The following is a 25297-nucleotide window of genomic DNA, read 5'->3' as shown; positions in this document are numbered from 1 at the left end:
TCATTGATGAAAGCAGCCCTTTTGTATCAGTTAATTTCAGCTAGGGGATATATATAAATACATGTAGCTCGTGTCCTGTCAGTCGATGATGATCTCCGTACATCTAATAGCTTTTACTATACTTTCTTAATCAATTATGAAGAGGATCAACGCATCATGGGACCCTACTATCCTATCTCAATACAACATTAATGACAATCCAATGTAGCGTAGAATTCCTCTTCTCATTTAATGCTAAGCTTTGCGTAGAACACCGTGACTCACGGACAGCGCCTGCGTCCAAATACGTAGAAGTCGCCCCCGCCCGTCGGGACCACGTGATTCCGTGGCGGGAGTGCGGTGCATTTATAGCACGAAAGTGTCCTTCTATCTTCCACTTCACAACTGACAGTCATATGGGCATCAAGCAGCACGCAAGGTAATAATAAGACGTCACTTCAGCATCCCCCGGACGGTCTGCATCATTCTCAAGTTGATACTTCCCAAAGACGCCGATCCTTTTAGTTTTTGTCTCACAGAAAGCTTCTCTTAACAAAACACGTCCAGATCCTTCGTTAATTTGTGTCACAACAAAGAAACTTCGTGATTTGCCATCGGTTTCTTCTCTTGGATATTACGACATAGTTTCGTTCTGCTACTAAAACTTCCAAAGCTGTTGGACTTCGTCGGGTAGGATTGATTCTAGATTCTGGTGCACGTGAGTAGCCAAATTAGTGTCTTTAGATAACTTTGTGGAAGATTTTACTTATTTCAGCTTATTACGAGATTTTACAGATTTCAGCTTATTACGAAGTCACCCATATGTCAGCCTGGACCCCACCTCTAGCCACCTCCACGGGACCTTGCTCACTTCAAAGCAAAGAATGCCTCTATGATGTTTTGATCATTAGATAAGACATATTCACCAACAATCTAGCAATTCAACACTGGTTAGATCGAAGTCATCCTGATGAGAACAGGGACATCTTTCTTCTTCAAGACGCTGCTGGTAGCACCCTAGTGTACTGTGAGACCCCGATAGTACCAATACGCCGCTCAGTCTGAATAATAAGTACACCCAATGGGGCCGTCAAAACCTGACATTTCCTTATACCGTCCTCATTCCAAAGCTGACAGACAGCGGAACATAATTGTCAGCCTGTTACGACTGCTTGATACTTGCAACGGAAAGTTAGCGGGTGCAACAATGGCAAACCCACTTCTGAATACCTATATATATATGCAATGAATGGGGCCAAACGTGGTGCATGTCGGTTAATGGATCAGATAAGACTGCAATGTCGGAATCCAATTGTCATGGTTGTCATGCCACCTCATGACCTTGGTAGGCCTAACTCTTACTTCACACACAGGACAATAATTTAATGTAATTGATATCTAGGTGTCTGGGTTACCATATGATTGACTACTTTTGGTTTGAAATCCATTTAGATATGCATGTTTGAAGAATTAACGCTGTCATCACCACAGGCGTTTCCACGCCCTATCGTCAATAAAACGACATATCAGTTTTATGACTGCACAGAAAGGGACAGTTAGAGAAGGCCATGAATTATCCTATGAGGCAGTTTCGTCGACTTCACGAAGAGATACGAACCATCTCCCCGATTGCTCGTAAAAAGAAGGCGAAATGGTGGTACGAGAGTCAAGTGATAAGACTATTGTCGTATTTCAACGATACAGCTAAATTGCCTTGAACTCGGTGTTAAATCATCACCATTTTCCATGTGAAAAAGATAAACGAATACGATCCATTTTGAACCCATCTTGTTCATAACAGCTTCGTAAACAAGGCAGTGTTTACCATGGTCGATAGCACTTAAATTGGTTACAGTGGGATGATATCAAACAAATAATGCGCCGATTGAAAACGTGAATTTTATCGCGATAGCTCACTCAATAAGGTCACTCTGAGTGTTTGGTTCACACCTCAACCTCATTCAACATAGTTCTTTGATCTTTAATGCCCTATTTTGGGAAGCCCTGGTATTTTTTCACAGGTTTCTAGAGATCCGACCTTGGTGTCTCTTGTCGAATGCTGGACTGGACTGGTTGAGCAGCGTTAAAGGTGATTTGAAGAACCGGCAGTCAACAAAACATCTTTACTGGGAAACTTGTATTACACAACAGTTTTACACTTATCTCTGGCTTTACCGTTACCGAACAATTCAGTGATAATAGCACATCCGCTGAGGTGTGATTAGGTACAAAAGGTGCTAACTTAAGGATTCTTCTTGATAAAACCATGGTTTATTAGCCAATGTCTGATCAGAAGAAGTGCTATAAAGGTCAACGTCATTACATGGGGTTGCACAAATGATATTTTGCAACCTTTCCCGATTTCCTAGCCTAGCATGTCCATTGCGATGAGTGACCTGTCTCCAGTTAAACCAAAGTGGACATTCCCCAAGGCGTTCTTATCTCAATAGGAGTTGACGATTCCTTCCCGTTTCCGTTGGTAATTTGACTTGGCGGGGTATGAATATGATCAGAGTGAGCCATTGGTTTGGAGCCGGGTAATGACATACTCATATGTGTCAACCTCTTCATCTCTTGACGACACCTCACGCTGTCTTGAGACAAAACCGGACGAAATACGCTATTTTTTCACTTATTCCGGACAGAGTAATACCAGTTCTTTTCTTCTTTCATTAATTAAAGTGAACGCTCGGAAATGAATTTCGAGATACAGCGTCCGGCCACTGTTTATTCCAAGGATGTACATTACCATTAAACACATTCAGCGTCAATGTTGCGAGGGAAGCGTCACTACGGAAGCATGCTTATATTGGCATCACGTATGGCGAGACCTGAAATTAATATGGAGTCACTTGGATTAACCGGCGGCCGATCCCGCTGACTGATCGGCCGCTGACTGATCGGCCTTTTAGACCAGGTCGGGCGTTGGTTAATATATCTTACAGCGAGCCAATAGTCATAATTCCATGAAATTCTAAATAGCGCGTCGATGCATTTATCATGTCATGAATAGTTATGAATATAATGATAACATATTATTTCGCTCTTGCGGTAATTGCTATTATTAAACACCACCCCCGCGCTGCACATAAGAAATACCTCATATCGTGTTGAAATCAAAATTGCGTGACGTCATGGAACATGTTTGAATGAGGTGATGGAACAGAATGTCGAAATGACACAAAATCAGTTCGCCATCCATTCGAAGTGTGGAGAAAAAAAGGCGAATTCGCGGTAGACAACATATAAGGCAGCCCTGTGCGTTTCTAATCTGATTCGTTTAAAAAGAAACTAGCGTGTGGCTTCGTGACAACCCCCCACTTCTCGTATTTATCAAAAAGATGTCTAGCAGGGATATCCAGTGGCGTTAAGGTTGCTTCTGCGGAAGTATCGCCAGCAAGAGGACGTGTTCCAGGGCTAAAATCATGCACTTTTGTGTCTCAGCCCTAGAAACTGTATTTCATGGTATTCTTACTTCTTTTAGGCGAGTTCATTAAAGTTCATTTATTAGGTGAACGTCATTGTTCACACAGGTTGGGAGGTCTGGCAGATGGTTGATGATAAAAGCCCGGAGAGTGCTATCGACATGGCGTGTGCACACCTGACACGACGGCCCTCTCGTCCACTCCCAGTGACAGATAGCGCCAACGTTCTCAGAATTCCCGTGACATATTCTGCTATTTCGTATGACTAATATTATATGCCATGAATGGTGTGATTGAGATGCTTCATTCATGCTACCCATAACTAATATCCCATCAACGCCCGCTATTCAGTTCTACTTCGTTGTTTGGACGTGATTACGCCACGTTTATCGTGATAATCGTACACACCGAGAAACACCTCGAATGCTGCAAATTCGATCGATTAGGTGAATGGATCAGCCGCCTACGGAGAGGACAAGTGGATATCACGGCGATAATATACATCAAATATCATTTCACGTCCTACCTCTTCCAATGGAGTTTTAAGCAATGGCTGGACCCATTCGCGCAGTATACACTTGATATACGCGCCGGGACGAGAGATTGTTGATCTGTTGAAACTGGCTATCGATATTTATTCATTTCCGATTTAATTGGCAGGCATAAATCTCCAAACATCATACGCTCCTGAAACGTGACAGCGAATATTACTACTCGATATAATCACCGTGATATTACTGCAATAAATTTCAATGATATCTATTCTAAGAAGCGGTTTGGTCATGGCAACTACAGTTTTGGCAGACTAAAGGTTTTCTTACTTTCCGTTCATTTGCCCTTGCTAGTTTTGGCCTATCGACCTCCACGAAAGCTGTTTCGCGGGGGTCGATGTTATCACGAAAAGTGCTTATAACCCTTGGATAAGGCAGTAGAACAATGGGAATTTAGGCCTTGGTGCGAGCAGGCTTTGTTTAAAGACAATAGACCGTGTCTTGGGCTGGGCCTGAATATTAGTGAGCGACAATAGATTATTGGTGCTGTCACTGACTGAGCGGACGGATGTTGCTGCCGTGATCGAAAAATATACCGAGGAATGTCCAGATTATTTGTTAGAGTCTGAAAAGGACGCTCACGATAAATGACACCTGGTCGGAATGAGCTGTTCTCTGGTCCTTAAAGTTACAAAAACCCTGAACGTTCTGACAATTAATGACAATCTCACAAAACTTGCGTTTTGTCCAAACGCTGAATTAGACATTATACTCGTGTAATTAAGGTATTTTGCAGCAAAGTCCTATCTTCCCACACAAACTGTTTGCAGCCTAAGGCACTCTTACTCATCCTGAATGACTTTCTTTTAAACTGTGAGGCTTCCTCTGCACGCGACCTCCCCGTCAGATTTAATCATGGTACGCAGAGACACTTCAAATTCTATAATACGCAAGGTGAATATTGATATCAACTCCAGCTTGCATCTTTTTTCGCGACGGCAAATACTGCCAACCGGTTTTATCCAGTTCGCTGAAGTGAACAGTTCTTTTCAACGGATATGAACTTGCTTGCTTTAACTGTTTAAGGCAGTCTTCCAACTTATTCAGCTTCCCGTCAATAAGAACCGTGCGCGTCGCGGTTGCAAGAAGTCCAATTTCCGTCTTCGACAGCCAACTTCGAACAGCCCGCACATAAAACTTTATCATGCAAAGTAGCATATCTCCGAATCTATTTTGAATACGTAAATGTACCTCCTTATCGAAATGTCGAGCATTCGTTCTTTCGTTCGTTTGTTGCGAACTGAACAACAGGGAGGGCCTATCACACCTCATTTGAAAATGCTTTTACAAAAGATTCCAGCGAGATTGTCATTCACCATAACTGAATTATAAATCTGAATCACCAACCTGATACTGTGTTAAAGCGAAATCGCAGCTTTATTACATCAGGTTTTACCACATTTAATACTACTGCTGCATCTCGTCTTACATGTATACGTACTGCTCTGAGCAAAATTACCCATCAACAAATTTTAATTCATTGGGATGAGGTATCGGGTGACCATCAGTACGCGCATACGACAGTTTCAGCTTCCGGACATTAAGATTGTGAATTAAGTTTTGATTAGCTTATGAGTTACCTCCCATGGTTCAAAATAGAACGCGACTGTACTGGCAAGCTTACGTTTACCACTTTTACTCGGTGCAGGTTTTATGACAGGGTTTGAATTACACAGGATTGGATAGTAAAAGATATAGTTGACTTTAAGAGAGAGATATAACTGGTTGAAGATCATTTTGCACTCGGTGTTTGGAAGGGAAACCTTATAATCAAGGTTATGTTTCCTACTGGTAAGATATTGGTTGAGCCTCCCTAAAACACAACAGTAATATATATGTACAGTGGAACCTCCCTTAGCAGACACCTCTCTATTAAGGACAACCTCTCAATTAAGGACACTAGGTTTGGTCCCAAATTGGTTGTTTCCATTCAATTTAATCTCTCTAATCAGGACACCTCTCTATTGAGGACAGCACTTGTCAGTCCCGAGGGTGTCCTTAATAGAGAGGTTCTACTGTACATGCAAACTTCAATCTTATGGACACGATTGCACTCTCTGATAGCGAACTCGGCGGGCCCTTGTTCACCGTACGCATCAACGCTATTCATACGGCACATTGCTACCATGTTACCTTCATACACACTAGTTATTTTTTGGCAAATCTCCATTTGAGGATTTATTGAATTAAACATGAATGAAATATCGTCAATTAGGAATTGGTTTCAGACGAGAACATTTCCCGTCTTCTTCGGATAAGACAGGAAGGTTGAGTACCAATTTACTCCATGCTATAATTAGTGTCCGAAAATCACATGGTGGAGCGTGATATACGACTGGAGTCATGATTGATGTCGGAATATTTACATTTTTAATTGCAATGATGCACGTTTCAATCTCCCACGCGTTCGGGAGTGCTTGAGTTCGTATAACGTTATATACTCGCGAGTACATTGTCAGCCTACCTCGGAAGAAATACAAATGTCCAAGTCATTTGATAAAAGTACATGTTTCAGAGTGTAAGTCGTTCGATAAAAGTGTTCAGCTCAAATCGATTGACCAAAGTGTACGGAACACAAAGCATCCTATAATACAAGATCAGCATCCCTGTCATCTTGGCACTGGCAGAAAACAGTATTGAGACGAGACCGCCACGATCAAAGCGAAAAGCCTCTTACAAATAGAATTAACCTTGCGATTAGTCCACACTCTCCTTGTATGGCTTTCTGTTTATCCTCTTCAGTGAGGACCGGCACGCTATACGGCAAATCAAAGGTATAAACGTGCACACTCTCACGTTGCCGTCAGTGGGTGACTTTAAGAGACTGGCATGGTTGAAGGGGTTGGTTGGGAAGGGGTGAAGGTTGTTTTATCAATCATAATGCAGCCAGGGCTGTTTTCTGTAGTTGGGTTCCTTAATCCCTTATTCCTGCCCGTCTCCATCCTGCTCGTTTTGGTAGCTGAACCATTTTTAGCTCACATATACTATACCGTGGCGACTCCAACCCTGCATCTTTTCCTTTCAGAATACGCAGGACCGTATTTGTATCTTTAACCGCTGGGGTTGCGCTCTCTGGGGGAGGGGAAGCATGTTTTCCGGAGACGGCTGGGGGGAACCTCTTGCACCTCCCCCTCGCTATATAAATACTGAAAGCGTTTGATGATCCATTTCGGTCAGCTTATTCACCATACTCCCCCGTGTGAGCGGACCCGGCCAGTCGAAGGGCCAGTTCATCATCATGCAATATGTTTTTACAATATTTTTTCTCTTATTTCTTTAAGGTGGAAACAAAGCTCACAAAATGAACACAGTGCTGACGATATTTGTCGTGATCGCTTCCATTTCCCTGGTGCTAAGCTCCAGTATTCCACAGTATGGTAAGTCACCTCTATTCATTTCTCAATATGATAGTCCGAATCCGGTGCAAAAGAAATATATTATTAGTTTCCCTGGATTACAAGTCCTCGCAATAGATTCTTAGACTGAGACCGTCACAGTTGCCCACAAGACAACGCCAACGCCAAGATCGACATCGTTGTTCGCCAAGACGATATTTTTCAAATTTATCATAACTTCTTGGAGGAAACTGGAGACATTTCGGAAACCTTACCTGAGGAAACAACCGGCCTCTTTAGGTGCTAATGGCCAGGCAGACGTTGTGGCGTCTTATGACAAACGGGTGTTATCGTTGCAAAAGGTCTCGCGAAAGAGTCTTGACTCTGTCAGTGAACTACTAACGCCTTGCTCGAAGATGACAACCCTTAGCCACTGTTTAAGGCAGGATTTATCGTGACCATTACATTACATTCATTTTTGATGTGCCGCAAGAGATGCCACCAAGACACAATTCATATCTTATGCAGCCCACTGAGCTAGATAACACCTGTTCTCTTTGCTCTGTCACGTCCATTCCTGGACAATAAAAAAAAACATTGCTCAGGTGAATCTCTTACTGCCTGTTTTCCTTAGTGTTGTACAAAGCGAAGGACATTTGTAGCCGTGAACGACACATTCGGTTCAACCGGTTTGCCTTCTGAATACAAATCGCTAGCTGATATTGGAGATGTTTCGAGAAGACATTCGAACTTTCGGACAAAATCGCTACGCCCCAGCGATTGGCCGCACTAGAGTTGGGTGTAGATTTCCGATAATAATAGGCCCGCCGGATCTTTTGCGACTGGTGTAATCAAGGGGTGTAAGGAGTGCATTGTAGCCCTCTAAAATTCTCTTGAGAAAGAGCGAGCTAGTCTATTTCGTCCGGAAATCTGTTCTACCATGAAGCTATAGGCTAGTACGATCAGACGATTGGGACCGTGAAACCCATGCGATATCCCGGAAGACTGGGCATATAGGTCTACTCTTTTTGAGATCAGATGAAGGCAGGGATGCGTGTCAGCTATACGACCACACAGAAGACTATGGCCGTATCCGACATAACTTTATTCAGAACTGAGAAAACACTATTTGCGCCATTTTCTCTTTTTGCCCTGCTAAACAGTGTTGGTAATGGCTTGTCACATCGTGTTCATCAATTAGCTTACCGTTCGGGCACGGAGAGAGGAAACATAATTCATTCTCATCAACTGCTGCCCGCGCTCAGACTCCTGGTCCCGGAGGGAATATTTTCGAAAGTGTAAATGAGACTGCCGGAACTACATGTACCTCGATTATACTTGCTTAGGGTATATTTAGCGAGGTATATAGGAGTGCTTCTTGCCCTCCCTTTAGACGTAGGGAGTGGCAAGGGGGGTGTTATCATTTAAAACATACTACTGATGTTCTCAGTTTCACATGTTGTACAGTATACATATTAGCATTCTGGGTGGCGTTATAAGGGGAAATCGTTGCAATCAGTCAGCACTAAAGATTCATTACACGGTTTCGAAATTTAATCCAAGAGCATTAAAAGTAGTTTGATTAATCATTCATATGGCTTCGTTGCCACGATTTAAGGATTCTCGTCCAAAACATGTCTTATACCATGAATCAACAAATGATCAATAAAAGATCATCCCAAGATGTGTGTCGGTTCCTTACTTGTCAATCTTGCGCCAAGTGTTGCAGTCCGTTACAAGGTAGCTCTGCGACCTTCCTGAGATTCAATTTTTTTCACTCCAACGTCATTTGTTGGTTTGAAATACGTAGAGGCGGGGAAAGCTTCTACAATACATGTATTGACAACCGCTGGTATGGCTTCGCTTTAACATCACAGTTAGCTTGGTGGTAAATTTACTGGGCTTAACACAGAGAATGAGAAAAGCCGAATTGAACACCAAGTTAGAAACTTAACCTGTCTTTAACAACGAGACAGGCCATGGTGGATTGGCCCATGTTGGATACCTTCGTCAGTTTTTGGTCGCGCTTTCTTTACCGTTCGTTAGCAACTCGCCTATAGCTTGAGGTGATCGATATCGCACTTTGGTATCCCTTACACGGGTGTTATTGGTAAAAAGGAGAAGAATGACACGTTGATCTGCATGAGTTTGTGGGCATGATCATTCCATAACATCAAATCATTGAAAACTATTCGCGAATGAAATGTTGAAATCAAAGTATTCCCCAACACACCCCTTTCTTTCATAACAATTACCGACACTTGCTCTAATGATCAATCTCATCAAAAAGGCATCGTTTTTCTGAAAGCAAATCAAATGCCGAAACAACACTTAATAAGCTTTGTGTATACAAATGATTAAACTCAACGATCACGCATTTTCAAACTGCTTTGATCATCAGTATTAAAGTTTTGATCAACAGCACGTTTCAGGTGCATGACGTTCCCCTCAGTGAAGAAATTATATTTTACTGGGTCACTTTCCATAACTCATAATCTCTCTGAAACATCACCTCTCCCAAATAACTCCAATTGCTACCTTAATAACTGGCAGACCCTTTGTGGTCTCGGTGGTATGAGTTCCTGGATGTCAATATTAAAAGAAATAATGAAGAGTACGCAATTGCCTTTCGCGTCCTAGATGCACGATGCTATATCAAGCTGTCGACTTTGATCTGGGGCTTTTTGTACGACACATTACACAGATTTTGTTGAAAAAAGTATCGTCTATGTTTCTATATTCAGAAGCTTTCCCACTTCAAATTTGATGAGGAGGTGAAAACAGAAAGTTTACACGAATGATGCAGATTCTGCCAGCATGAAAAAATGCCTATTTTGGGAACAGGCGTTTATCTCAATTGTTTTTACATGGTCCTCAGCTTAACCTTATTATCGCTTAGCCTACAGTAACATCCTCTAAAAAGGCATTCAGGCACTGGAAGGTGCTTTTCAAAAGAAAGTAAGTAGTGAGAGTTCTTTCGTTTCCAACGAGAAGATATCTATGTCGTGAGAAAAAGGATGAAGTCTGATTGTTACACTAATCATGAAAGAGAAAATAATTGGTGCCTTTTTTCGATTCGATCTTGAGATTTTTCTTTCGTTTGCCTTTGACTTTCCCTCTGAAATATTTGGTACGAGTCCTCTTATATTCGCCTTTGGTTGTTGTATCGTCTTGTCTGGTTAGCGTTGGAGATCACGTCAATAGCTCAAGGCTAACACAGTTGCCATAAGGATGGGTCATCCCACCTGATTTAGCTTATTTTGCTAAGAGGTCTTGTACGGCTGCTGAAACAGCGTGTATAGAAGAGTTCTTCTCAAAGCTTTGTGATTTGCTCCACGTGGAAAGAGGGTGCAGGACCATAGGCGACTTGCTAAAGCACACCATCGCGGAATGCATCTATCTGGTCAAAAGACATGGAGGCGATACCGTGAGCAAAGAGTCCACGGGTACACGTACTACTACACAGTTAAACCCATGGACAAACGTCGTAGTGTACATTCTGTCACTTCTAATGTCGTCCAGTTTTATTTACTGCACTAATCCACTTACTCCTGAGTCATGGTCTCAGATAGCAGATTTATTGTCCAGCAATGGCATCTTGGCCATGACCTCCTTGGAAATAATCTTACGATTACATCCAAGATATTTCGATAAACATAGCCCATCCACGTTTACAGGCAAGAAGGAAATGGCGCATATTCTCATTCTTGGTGTGGTGGTTTCGATCAAGCACCGTATATCGAATGCTTATTGAAGACATTTTCAGTTGCTTTAGTTTTGCTTCACGTGGAATAGCAAATCCCAAGTTTCATGACAACGTGCCTGGTATCATAAGAAGAGAATTCGATTGCATCCGAAACTAAAAGCTCGCAGCAATGTTGACAAGGTGGTTCACCCATCTCGACACACAAGGATCCATGAGCGCAAAGTGCCTACGACTGTCTGTTAATAAAGATGGGATTGGACTTGGATAAGAAGCTGGCGCCTATATTAGATTCGCTGGGTGGTGCTGTCGACTCATTTGAAGGCCATTCAAAATCAATTGACTAACGGTGTGATAATGAGGGTGACAGCAGGTGCCCCCGGATCTCAACACCAAAAACATGAGATAAAGTCATGTTAGAAGCCGTAGCGTCCGGATAGAACGCCTACGGTGCTACATGGCTACCGGAAACGCTTATCGTTGATTGTTCCACAGCGGAAGAGAAAGCGTGGCGGTTACTTTTGTTGGGTGAAATGTTGGAAAAGCTGAAGAGCATTTTGATAGTTTAACCCCCTTCTTCGACAATCTGGGAAACACAATAGCTCATTACCTAACTACTGAGTTGGTAGTATACACATGTTTATATTACGATGTTTCATGACACAGCCACTTCCCCCATCTTGACGACATGGTTTCACAGGCATCACAGGCCATTGTTCTGCGAACTATCATCACCCTTGTAACGCAATCAGCAACTGAAATTCAGTCGTCATTGCGCAGGCCGCTTCATCCCACGACGACACAGCTACAAGACTACTAGCCTTCAACTGATTAAAGCTATAGCTTGTGGTAACATTGCAATAATGATTGTAATATCACTAGTAAAACCAGAAAGAGATGGCAAAGCTGAAATAGAAGTAATGATCCGATGGTAGCTATCCATGCCAATCGATTCATATCAGAAGCTGGCATTTATCGGATGTTCCATCATTCTTCCTTTCAATCAGAAGCAGACAACAATTCATGTCTCGACTTCGTTTCGATCATGATAATACTGACAACCTGGATTTGGCCAGCAATGTGTGTAGGACCACCTTTCTCTCCAAGGAACCTCCCGATCCCGTGGAGATCAGCTTGGTCTATGTTGCCTATGATGCAGTGTAATCAGCTCTTCCAGTCAGATCTGAAGATCGAACCAAAATGCAAAACGTAGAACATCCAGTAATTGATCATCTTTGCCAAGCAATGCCTCCAGTAGGAAGAGTGTCTCATATTTTAAATAAGATGATTGATTATAGATCGAAGCGATTCCTCTACTTTGTGTCACAAGAAAATCACAACGATCACAATATGCGACGGCTGGTGAGCAAAGTCCCGATTTCGTTCTCCATAGATTTCTCTCCGTGACCCACTTCGTCCAGAGACTTGTCGTGTCGGCGGTGCGCTATTGGGTCTGTGATGTCGGGTCTTCAGCGCCGTTCAGTCTGGAATTGGAATTGAAGGCTAGGTGCAGTATTCAACTCGTGCAGTTCAGTCTGGAACTAGAAGCAGTGCAAACCCGAGGACAGATCCTTCATTCCTTGTAATTGCCCTTAAAAACCTCGACAGCTGACACAACATCGTTGACGTTGCTCATCATGATCAGTCACAGAATAGTCTTTCAAGCAGAGAGAATTGCATTTCACTAATTGGAGTTTGTTTTTGCTGCGCTTACGCATTTAAACCTACAATAGTTCACGGTGTGTAAGTCGTTCAATTGACAAGCGAGTACAAGAACTACTGTGGAGGAACGTTGTCGCTGTAATTTGCACTCTCCGTTTAAAACCAGATTTATGCAGGCGGAAGCCATCAACTTGATCTATGGTTGTAAAAGAAGACATTGAAAATTGCATGGCATGGCTAGTCCGCTATAACAATATTTCTTAATCAAATGGCATACCACTGAGGTCGGTGACTTTAAATATGTGAATCTGCTACCATCTAAATTCACGAGTCTCCGCTGCAATAATACTGCCTTGAACGATGGCCCGCTAGTTCACGTAAGTCAAGGACAAGAAACACAATTATGAAAGAAGCAGTTTATGAGGACGTATTCTTTTCATGAGATAATTTGTTGACGGAATAAAGTGAATCATATCTTGCTTCATCGAAAATCTGAAGTAACTCAACTATGAGAGTTGAAAGCGATCCGTTAAGATGTAGATGAACCCTCGCCCACGGTATAAAATTTCAAAGCTGGTTGAAAATACTGCAACAGTTTCACCCCCGGGTGGAATCATTCTTCGGGTAATCTGAGATGCGCACAAAAGGTCGCCTCATGCATGCATTCAGCAAACTGCAGCAACTCAGTCACAGACTACCCATGCTGGTTATTACTGCGATATGAGCTGGGAATACACAGAAGCCTTGAACGTGTGGGAAGCATATCGAAACCGCGAAACCTCTTCTACTTTGGCATCTTACTCAAAATGATCGCAAGTGTTTGCCCTGCAGTACAGACCAGTGAGTAGGATTATACTACTCCTTTTACTGAGCAGTTAGCAAAGTTGCAGCCCCTAATTAAGCAATGACATTACAGTACGTTATCCAATGAGAAATGTTGCCCTAACGAAGCCTTTGCGGGCGAATGTTTCAGGGTCATCGTTCGCGTGGGAGTGGCATGTCCGCGATCGGCGGATAGGACCTGTTACGTGCGCTGTTATCGACACTAGTACGGGCTAGTAGTTGATATGCTTGTGATATGTGTAACATTATCGGTCGCCTTTTACTTTGAAGATTGTAGAAACGTCACAGTGAACTACTTCCCCTCTATGCGAGGACTTGAGTTAGAGTCGTAGACTCGCTGAGGAGAGGATGCCTCTTATGAAAAGGGGCAGTCAGGTTTTCGTGAACAGTATAAACTGCACCTCGGATCCATCGATGGTCGGACATGGGGCTTATATTCGTCGAATTCGGAATTGATCGGTTGAATATAATGTCACTCTGCCATGATTCTATTTGGCAGTATCAGTCACTGCATATGCGAGTGTCCAAAAAGTGAGGACTCATGATTCTAGATGTCAACTTTATTCAACAATAATGATCGGGTACCAGTGCAAAGATCGCTCCTCAAAATCTACAGCATGTGGCGCACTGGTCAGACGGTAAAATGTGATAGATTGAGGTGCTCAGTGATAAATACATATCCAACCAACAGAATCACGAGTACCAGCCGTGTGATAAAGACTCCATTTGCGTGAATCGCCCACTACGAATTTCTCATCAACTCAAGATATAGCATGTGTTTCTCAGAAAGAAGTGTGCATCTGTAAATTGAAATGATTATCATATTGAAGCAGTTATGTATACAGTCACTAGATATAATCACAATTTGATCATAATTTGATTTGTAAGATACATTTCAAAATTATTTTGACAGTAGGTCAGCTCGTGGCAGCATTGTATATCCCGGCGACATATTGAGCGAAATTTCATTAGATCCCATCTCAGGAAGCGTTGGACGAAAAAGGTCACCTGTCACCCGCATAAGATATCCCATATCCATACTTTCAAGGGTTTATAAAAACGCCAGCGCACTCATAGATTATCGCCGACTTAATACAAAACCGTGCAACCCTTAGTTGTTATCCGTCGCTGCACATGTCCAATACTTGGCGAACTGCCTAAAGTGATGTTGTAGAGGATGGCAAGAAATGCCTCAGAACTCTTGAACACAGCAAACCGGTTTGTCTTGCAGCGACAGCCAATGACTCGGGAGACCACCAAGACAAGGTCGAGGATGAAGAAGGACTGCCTAAAGACGACTTCATACCTTCATACGGACGGCCAGTCATTGAATTAGACGGATGAATACTCTCAGAGGCAAATACTATTTTGATATTGAAAGTCATTCCGCCCTAACATTTAAGTCGCCGAGTACTGCACACCCCCGGCACCCCACGATTGGCGTGGCATTTAATAGGGAGGACATCAAGATGACATGACCAGATAGGACTTACAATCAAGTCATGACGATAATGATAATCTATCACCTGCGTTTGACACAGCGGCAAGAAAACTGGCTTAATGCTCTTGCGGTAACAAGTGAACTTTTTATAGCATATTTGATCATTGATATCATTGGCAATAAACTTAGCATAGAAAGGCGTTTAAGAAGCTGAGATTCGCTGGAACTAAATAAACACCAAAGGGCCAAGTCTTTATCCGTAGTATTTTTATACCTTTGTGACAACCACCATGTCCATTGGCCGCATCATGGTTCACACTTACATCCGGTTTCGCATCACTTACAAGGGATATGTTACCTTCAAAAAGCTAATGGATTCTCGGTAATTGGCGGTAATTGGCGGTTGCGTCCTTTTTCCATTTGTTGTTGCTGATGATTTGGAAAAGGTTCAGAAATAATATCCTCGTAGGGGATATGGACCGATATATTAGAGCTTCAGTGTGATATATAGGCATGAGGTTTGAAGTGTTTTCAGTGAGTTATACCATCGTCTGACTGAGCTTTCGGCCGTTCATTGAAGTTTAGATAACCGTGTCGATAACTCACGAGCTTATCGAGGATGTGGGACTCGACACCCAATCAACACGCAACTGTTCCAGATCAATCGTGGTGTTTCTCTTGTCTGTCTCTTGCCGTGTTCGCCCAAAAAAAACCGGCGGGGGACTATTATGGCATAACCAGATAACATATCTGTGCGAGCTTAGCTATCTTTTTCCTACTGTCATGTAGTGTCAGTACATCTGACTTCAAACTGCACAAAGTGTACTCGAGGGATCTTAATGTCATGCAGGCATTTAGACTAATGGAAGCTAAAACTCATTCTCATGATTATCTCTCACTTCTGTCCGAAATTCATCAATCTGCTTTAACACCAAAAAGCATTCGCGTCGAGTTATGCGGTGCACGTACACACCGACTAGCATTTCTGAGATAATAAAGTCTCAATTATACATCGTTTGATGGCTTGTTCTGTTTGTAAAACCCTTTTAGTTGCATTAACGAATAATTTCATTATATCAACGTTGTTTTGTTAATGACCACAATGCCGTAACGAGACGTTATGATGACGGTTCCGTGCAAAAAAAGTCCAATGGAAACCAACCAACAATCAGATTACAGGGCAGAGTTCGATCATGATCGCAGGCAGGTCGCGGCGACAAATATCGCTCCTGAACAAAATTCGCTGGTCCTAATTCCGAACTTTCTCTATTGCATCCCGCGGAGTCCTCCTGGCCGGATAATCATGTCCCGTGTGGACATATCTTAAGGGTTGGTCAAGGGTAAACATGTAAAGGATATCTCCATGCAACATTCATTAATTTGCTCGGACAAGGGTTTGGCACACAATGAATGCCAGACGAGAGTAAATTGGTTATGACAAATTGTACTTCGCTTCTCACGATCTTGATGGATTTGAAGTCTCGGGAGAATGAAGAAAAATGCGCATGTAGAGTATTGCTCAGGCTCAATCACAGAGAGACGTGCCGTAGTATGGCGGTCATCACAGGACCTTTGTGCAGTAGCTACGTCATAAAATACGTTTTCATCAGGTGAAGGTCATTAGCTCTCGGCGTGAACTAGTTAAGGCGATATGAGAAAAAAATAAAAGCACCACATTTGGCAACCAATTTCAGGACGGGTAAGGAGTGATCTCGGCTGAGCCTGAAAAAGATCCAAGGTGGGGCTTAATGGCCGCTTCATTTATGATAGAGACATAGGCTTAGACACTACCTGTGAAACGACTCATCCAGCAGGGATGAAAGCTGAGAATACTTTCAACGCAGTATCCTCTGATGAGAAAGAATACGTGGTTTAGAAGGTCATTATTTTTACTGGTATCTTTCATGGACAGCCTTTGTTCAGTGAGTTAGCCAAATATAGATGGACATATCGTGTTCAAGCAGATTAAGACCAGCGAGTTGTGAGTCTTGCTCATCCCTATCACTGAGCTGGTACCAGCTATGCCTGGTCCACAGCACGACCGTCAATTTTATAGAGACTGGATCAATGTCTGCACCTGAACTCTTTTACCTCTGACTAATTCACTGCCGGCATACGTAATACTTACGCGATACGATTTGTGACCATCATGGCATGGGTTGCCATGCAGGATACTGGTCCTCAGAAGTTCAGCTAAAGGGTGTGCTAAATTATTCAGTCGTGAGGCCACGTATCGTGTCGCCTTAGCACTTGTCAGCTGTATCTTTTATCTATCATTAATTAACCACTCGTTAATGGATTGTAGGTGGACTTGTGGCGCTTTGCACGGGATTGCCAGACGTGACCATATCCGTGCCATCGATAACAACGCTTATCCGATTTCGGTGAAATCGCCATTGGATATCACTATGTTGAACGTTAAATGGTTCCGCAGATACAGGCATTGAAGTATGAAATGCGTAATTTGGGAGCGGGTCATCGATTTTGTGGCCCAAGAAAATGGTCAAGTCTTATCAGAAGATAGGCACGGGCTGTCTCTCTGCCACACTCTCAGTCTACTTGTAGGCCTCATAGGGGAGTGGCGATATGCAGCCTTGTCTTCCTATTACAACTAGCGCTGCAGCAAGCAAGCACGACCGGTGTGACAGCGGATATAGTCCCCCTGGAGTCATAGTCCGGTAGCATTGTATTTGACCAATTAAGCAGCATGATCTATTGTACCGCTAACCCTAACCAAAACATTTAGCAATGCGGGCTATTGTTACACGGACTATCAACCCTAGGACTACTATCCCTTGCACACCGGGACGGGTGTTTGGTCACCCTGAGAGTCAACTCTATTGATAGTTGCCGCAAACATTTCACCGGCGTCCATCATAATAACTGGCAATTACTGGCAATATTAATGGATATTCCAAAGTTTTATTAATGTATATTCCAAAGTTTATTTTGTACAAAATGCAATTTTGTTCGGCCATCCAAAAATAAGCGGGCAGGCAGAATATGGTGAGTCTCCAGGGAGGTGATTATTTCCGGTGGGCGCACTACTTTCGCTTGAAACAAACAAGAGATACAAAACTAAATTATACATTGGTAAACAGGACATGAGTGTCAAAAAAATGCGTTTTAACATCGTCTCAAACTAATATCCCAGAATGATTGAGAACGACATTACACGATATTGGCTAGTCGAAAACAACTTTTCAAAACTGCGCAGAAGTTCACATTACACAAATTGTCACTTTTGGCAATTTTGAATGGGAATACATGTACATAATTTCTTGACGAAATGGGAGTAGAAATGGATTTACGCAATTATGAAATCGACAAGTTTGTATGTTGGGCTAATGCAATTATGTTCCATTACATAACATGGAAATGGCAACGTAATGGTCGAAGTGTATGGATGGCAGCTGAGCATGCAGTGCCCCCTGAAACTTAAATATACTCGCTCGTTTGAATTTGAAAGTTCTAATAATGTAGTCCGTCTCATCATTGGCATTATGGGACTTAGTATAAACGTGTATATGTAAGCGTGTTCTTACAATCGTACATAAATGCCTGTGAGCAATCATGAGGACTTGTGTCAATTTCTACTATTTTCAAACCAGGCATGTAATTTTCCACCAAATTGTTATGTGGTCTTGCCTAGTGCATCCTAACAATCCCGAAGTATACGTGTACGAATTGTGGAGCACAGGAAGGCTATATATTCCAGATTACAGATGATAACAGGACTGTTATTGGCTTGTGGGCGTCAAAATATTAAGTTAGATATTGGAAGATTACCTTCCATTCTTGCCTGTCGCTACTCCGATCAATTCTGACGCCAATTTAACAGCTGCCTATTCAGTTTTGATGGAAGAGTTGAATTGCCTTATTTGCACATGCTACCGAGATGCATTTTCGATGGCTTGCCTAAACACTGCATGACGCATCTCAACACTAAATGAATGACCTTCTAGATATTCTACCCATTCTAGGACGTTAAAATATCGGATCCACAGTTGTCTTAAGAAAAAAACTTCGGCACGATGATCTAAGGCTGGGAAATGCTAACTTGATCAACGCTATTTGATCTTGGTTCTTAAAGGCTAGCCAGCGGTAGTCTTCCCACGCGTGGTTGCCCCTGGCATCATCTGCCCACGACCAGCAAGCAGTCGGTCTTTTACGGTAGCTTTGCCACCACAGCAACCACAAGTCTTTGTTCAGGAAGCCCTGCTTAATACTATCAAAGAAGACACGTTTGTTTCTTTACTGTGTTTTGAAAAGTATGTAGTTCTCTATATACCGGGTATACCTTTTCTGTATAAACTGATATAGTTTTGGCATAAATAAGTTTGCCTTGCCAAGTCCTTTTTCTCGTTTCCTCGATACATGTACTTTCAGCTGGCCTAAAGTGGCTAGAGTAACGCAGAATGTCCTCTTCTTGGTTTCTGGATTGGGCAAAGGAATGAATGTAAAGTGCTTTGAGACAGCACTTGTACAATACAAAAGCCCGCATATACAGTTACCATCAATCATATTGACCGCCCGTAACACTTTACAGAGATATTTGATATTTTGATCGTTGTGAAGTTTTTAGCATGATATCACAAACTGGGTCCAATGCCGTCGCCCACAGACCACACGGCCAGAACGGCAGATACATGTTTACAAGAAGATTGAATCATAGTTGTTACCAAAAGTCTCTTATAATGCGGTCAATTGTTGCTGTATCATGATGCCCAATGGTCAAAGATTCTGCTGTCAAGTTTTTGATTAGTTGCCTCCCGACTGCATTAGCGAGCATTGGACCTTTACATTACTGTTGACAGGAGTGTCGCTTGGTCAACAAGATCAACGCACAAGTCCTGACATGATACGATGGGATTTTATTAATCTAAGTAAATAATTATACAACATGGTGACCAAGTCGAGGTGTCATTGGCTGGAGTGCATCTTATACAAGCGCGTTGACTCGTAGAGAAATACCGGTACAAGAAAATTGTCAAAGACTAATCTCGCGTTTTATACGTTTTTAAACCACACATCCTAACTGGCTTGCATGGCCGGTTGAGGTGAACTATACAATGTCGATGAAATCGGTCAAAGTCATGAAGCTAAGTTAAGTTTTCTTGACGAAATCATGATTCTGAAGTCGGATTAGGATCCATTGGTATTATACCACCAGTGTCGAAGGGATAGCTGTCTTTGTCAGTATTTATCACGGTAGAGCCCGCCAGCGGTGATATTTCAATACAAAGGAAGAAAGAAACAGTTTCTTTGCGCTGCGTATAGACTCAGTCATGTTCCGTTACCAAGCAAAATACCACAAAATCACAGCTTTCTCAGAGGGGGAAAGTCGTTTTCTGTAAAGGAAACTCTGGTTCTTGATGAGAATCTTTATGAGACATATCGTTGACTTTTGTTGCATACCAATAGAGAAGCGGTCGCAGGTTTCTTGAATTGACCAGCTTTATAGTGTTTCACCCAAAATATTATTGTCTCTCCAAATATCGTATAAAGTTAGCAACCAACTATTGTCGCATATTTCTAGTTTCTAACACTTTTCAAACTTCCTGGTGAGTGTAATACTTTTGTCTCGGGGCTTGGAATTACCCAGTGGGTGGCAGGTATCATGTTGTGCCATTGTAACGTGACGAACACTGGTCTCGGTGGATTCAAGGAATAGCCTTTGGCAAGCCATGTGGTTGGATCCAGCACGCCCACGACAATATCGGAACAGACACAAACGAAAGGATAAGAAACCTCATATTTATTTATCTTTATGTAATCTGGGAATTGACAACGTTGTCTGATTGAAATAGGTATCGGTACCTGACATATATTTACTTCTTGGACAAGACAGTACGTGTGCATGATTGTCGGCAGTCGAGCATTGATATGTTTTTCATCAATTTTATTTTGCAGGTGAAGATGACGATGGCAGCTTCCTAGGTGTGCTCGATAGTTATAAAACTGCAACCAAAAGGTAAGGCAGGATGTCTGGAATGGTAGAACACAGAAATGCCGCCTTAGTTTGAGAGAAATTAGTGGTCGTCGTTTTATTCGCTTGCCGTTATGACATGGTGCTAAATGCTATCCATCAAACACGGCTTGTAGGGGATTCGAACCCATATTCACTCCATTACTACGCCGCGTTTTCAAAGGACGACATGACGTGGGAAAGGAGTTTCCAATTTGTCACCACGAAGAGCAGCTCTGCGTCGTGATTATGGTATAATAAAGCTGTGTGGCGATACGGCATGTTCCCTTTCAACACTTCTCCTCCTTCTTAGTGTGGTTGCCTGTCAAAGTTATGGTTGCTTCCGTCTTTAGCTTTCTTATGCGATCACTAAGATAGAAATGGCATCTTTCTTTTTTCTCTAAATCTTCAGCGAGAGAACAGAACGCACAACTTAAATATACATGGACCTATATCATAGAAATATTATACTGTCACTGTATATTCACTTCGGAGTTCTTGTAAATAAGACGCACCAAAGATATGTTTGTTTAAGGCCGATATCACATCGCACATAGTGCTCAGTGCAGTACTAAATAAATTGATACTGAAATCTTTTTTCGTTGTAATAAAATCTTTTTCGCTGAAAAGTAGCATTTGTTCTCACGGACCAAACGTCTACTTGAGGTTTTGTTATTGCGAACTTCGTTATTCAAAGTGAATCATTGGTTTGTCTTATTTAGAAGAGTCTCACCATTTTATAGTATGTTCTGATTTGCTTTATGTGAAGTTATGGTGGTGGTACACTGTATAGCGCAATCCTTTGTACTTCTTTCGGATGCATGTGGTCAGCGTTTAGGTGCAGTACAAAGGTTTCGTATTGTTATGTGTCCGGATTCTTTCATTAGTCAAGCGACTGCTTCAGACATGACAACGTGTGTTTGCTCAGTGTTGTTCGTTTTATGCTCACCAAGGCATCGACATCATTTCAATGGGCAGAAATGATGTCCATGTTGCCCGAATTGGTCGGCATAAGATGAGAGATTGTTGGTGTCCCTTCATAGTACCGTCTTAGTCGTCAGTCATGATCCGCTTCTTTACCCTGATGTTGTCTGAAATCTCCTTAAAACTAAAATTGCAACAAAATCCGATATTTTCTCCCATTTTTCTTGCAAGACAAAATCGGTGCCGCCGTTGGGGTGAAAGCTGTGACCCCCGTCGCAAAAACGGCTACTTCATCTGCTGCGAGAAGTACTACTGCAAGTGCTCCATCTGGGGTAGCTGCCGCTGCACGGGAACCATGTTCGGCTAACCTCGGCACACTGACTTTCGGAACCATTCGGAAATATTCGAACTTTGGTCACGAAGGAAAGTAGAATTTAAAAGTATTCATTTGTGGTTTTTGTGGAGCCACTGTGGTTCTGGACGTGCGTTGTTGTCGTGTCGTAAATCAGTAAAAGTTTTGAACAATGGCATTCACTCGACAAGTGACTTCCCGAAGTGAGAACTTTGAAATTGGCCGTTATTTTGGTTTCACATCTGACTCAGCTACCAGTACCTCAAAGCAAACGAAGGATTAACTTCAGTTTTACCCGAGTACGTTTGATAACAGTTTGATTCAAGGCATAACAAAGGACTGGTATTTTTGGTTTTGTCAACATTTCACTCAAGGCAAAAACAAAGGACTCAACCGTGTACTTTGGTTTTCTCAGACTCGGGTTCTGATTCAAGGCAAAACAAAGGACCGTTCTGCTTCGTTCAATCCAGCACTATTGTGTTCATTACACCGTGCCTTCTCTCATTGTATTCTCTATCATTCCTTTGATACCATATACGCATAATAACCAGGGTAAATAAACCATGCTGTGACGTCACAAAGGCGTGTCTTCGTTCCTTCCCACCGACCTTGCCCCCAAACATGCACAGTGTACCACAAATCCGCACACGCACCAGCACCCTCTTGGGAATAAGCACCACATTTTCCTAGGACATTTCCTTGGTAGAGACGACATTCCCGGGAAATCCTACCTCGAACCGAGGATAATTGCCCTCGGGAAATGTGATGCTGATTCTCCAGGGTGACTAGTGACTCCAAAAGGCCTAATGTAGCATTTCCACCCACCAAAGTCGCTCGCCCTGCCTTAGTAGAGTCTCCTTGGGATAATGAGACAGCGTACAATGAAAGTTGGTTGTTTTCATAACGAGCCATAATGACGGACTCCTCACAAAACACCTTTCAGGGTGGCTGATATAGCCCTAAACTGGTTATGTAAGAATTTTCATTTTTCTTTTTTATTCTAAACATGCTAGTTAAATTAGATAACCAACATTCATCACCCTATCTTTAAGAGTAGATCGAAATAATGAGGCATCGAAAAGGCTAAATCCGTCAATATCGGAGTTTCTAATGAGTAGAACCCACACGTGAAGTGCACGTCACTTGATACCCCAAGGGATTGCGCTATCTGGTTCATCGCAGCCAGAGACCTCTAATTGGTTTAAACGAGTGTACCACACGCGGTTTCATAATGTTAATCTCAGTCGTTGTTTTCCGTTCTGCAGGCAGGCCTTGACGAGAAACTACTACAACGATTACGCTTACTACTACAAACGAAACTGCAAACGCTGGAACGACTGGTGTGATCCGTGGTCATCCAACCCCACGAGGAGCTGCTGCCCAAACGAACGCTTAGCCTGCAAATGCAACTTTTTTGGATCAAACTGTAGATGTACGCGAAAGTTATGGGGGCGATGAGAAGAGGGGGTCTTTTAAGATTTTCTTAATTAATGATTGTATCAGGGCTGAAAAGATCTCAGAGAGGTAATTTGATGAAGAAGATGGGGCTGGAATTGGACTGTTTAAAGGAGAGTTTGAGTTTCTTTCTTTACTTTGCACTTCTCTGAGGCTCCTTTTACCGAAGAATGCCAAATTCACCACGGAAGATATTTTGAGCCCTGTATTAACTAGAGATATACAGTAGAACCTCTCTTTTTCAAAACAGACTCTTCCAAAATAAGTTATGTGACATGTTTCATGCAAAGAAAACGTTGACAGGCCATGGTGTATAGTGGTCCGCGTTTATTATTAGACACATAGATAAGGACAATTAATAAACTCAATAATGTCTTACTCTTTTCAACACATCTTAATCCAACACAAAATGTTCTTCAAATCATTCTAATAGAAGGCTTGTAATGTAAGGAACCATTGCAATTTACAAAGAAATGGACCCAAACGCAAGTCATTTCCACATTTTGAACGTTTTCACATTTTGAGCGCATTCGCAGCTGGGGCAATATGACGAAGTACATATATTAATCATGAAATCGGTCCATTATGCACTTATAGTATATGGACTAGTCTTTATCATTGCAATGGTTCCTGATATCAAGAGGTTGTGTCTAAATCGCTTGTCAGTGGTATCCACTAAAAAAGAGAGATTCTACTGTTGGCCAATTTTTTGTGGCCGTTCGAGTTTTATATCTCCACGTGACATTGGCGACTATATCAGTAAATAAGATTTGCAGGTAGAGGTTTCGATTAAAGTCGAACCGAGGAGATCTTAGGACATCATAGGGCAACTGGTGGACATCCTGCACTCAGACAATGTATCTGTCTCCGACATCTTTCTGCGTTGGGGTGAAATGCCCCCAGCTCCAGTCGAATAAGTCGGTGGTGAATGCTTTGTCGCATTGCGCAGGATACTCTTTACCAGGGGTTCTTTTAGTTAGAGTAACTGTTGGAGGGCTTCATCCCAGAGCGGCCTTGGATAACTATAAAGGACACTAGTAAGTGATGGTCCCCATGGCAGAGATTGGGTGGACAGCATGTGTCCGGGCTTTGCAGGGTGGGGTTGTTCATATAACACTGCAAGATAGAAAAGTAATTTAATGTAAGAAAAATTACAAACTATTTTCATACGCTTGCCTTGTGTTTGTGTTGTCGGTGATGATGTGTGGCATTCTCCAAGCAGATCAAAGGATACTCTCTCTGCCAACATAGATTGTCATTACACCATGATGTCCCGGATGTGTCACAGGCCCCTGACGATATCAGAACGAACAAATCAACTAGCGATCGCTCAGACACCACAAAACCTACAGAAAACACACGTACAACTTGGACGTAAACGTGTCGTTGTGAAACTTTTTCAGGTTGGGTGAATCAATCATTTCTGGGCTGATCGAGCGCTATGACTCTGGTATCCTCTCGCACCTGTGATTCGAGGAGTATACGGATCCAATTATATGGAGTACTGTGTTGGCAGTTGCGCAGAACGACGTGGTCACGCGACTGCGCTGGAGTCGTAGTCACTTGATCCGTTACCTCCCCTCGTTGGTATAACGGAGTCAGGGTCGGCAGAGTGGATCCAAGGCTTGAGGGTCGAGCTGAGGAGTAGGCCCTATACAG

At 42.5% G+C, this 25297-nt stretch overlaps 1 protein-coding gene across 3 annotated transcripts; it reads left to right on the top strand.

Moving 5' to 3' along the window:
• Positions 1–217: 217 nt before the first annotated feature.
• LOC135487422 (uncharacterized) lies at positions 218–24807 on the top strand. Of its 3 annotated transcripts, none has more exons than XM_064771060.1 (4): positions 218–418; positions 7237–7332; positions 20853–20913; positions 23449–24807. In XM_064771060.1, the coding sequence occupies exons 2-4, from the start codon at positions 7257–7259 to the stop codon at positions 23639–23641; spliced, it is 330 nt and encodes a 109-aa protein (XP_064627130.1). In that variant the 5' UTR covers positions 218–418; positions 7237–7256; the 3' UTR covers positions 23642–24807. The 3 variants fall into 3 exon arrangements, with proteins under 3 accessions (XP_064627130.1, XP_064627129.1, XP_064627131.1); XM_064771059.1 differs by having other exon boundaries at positions 222–697; XM_064771061.1 differs by lacking the exon at positions 23449–24807 and adding an exon at positions 22063–23407 and having other exon boundaries at positions 243–697.
• The last annotated feature ends 490 nt before the right edge of the window (positions 24808–25297 follow it).

The sequence above is a fragment of the Lineus longissimus genome, chromosome 5 (genome assembly GCF_910592395.1).
Source record: "Lineus longissimus chromosome 5, tnLinLong1.2, whole genome shotgun sequence".
NCBI classification, from domain to species: Eukaryota; Metazoa; Nemertea; class Pilidiophora; order Heteronemertea; family Lineidae; genus Lineus; species Lineus longissimus.
The sequence above is the reverse complement of the archived record's forward strand: the minus strand, read 5'-3'. Positions and strand labels throughout refer to the sequence as shown.

Coding starts and splice junctions, on each gene's coding strand:
- LOC135487422 (XM_064771060.1), top strand. CDS start 7,257: ATGAACACAGTGCTGACGATATTTGTCGTGATCGCTTCCATTTCCCTG. Junction 7,333..20,852: donor CTCCAGTATTCCACAGTATG/GTAAGTCACCTC, acceptor TTTATTTTGCAG/GTGAAGATGACGATGGCAGC. Junction 20,914..23,448: donor TATAAAACTGCAACCAAAAG/GTAAGGCAGGAT, acceptor TCCGTTCTGCAG/GCAGGCCTTGACGAGAAACT.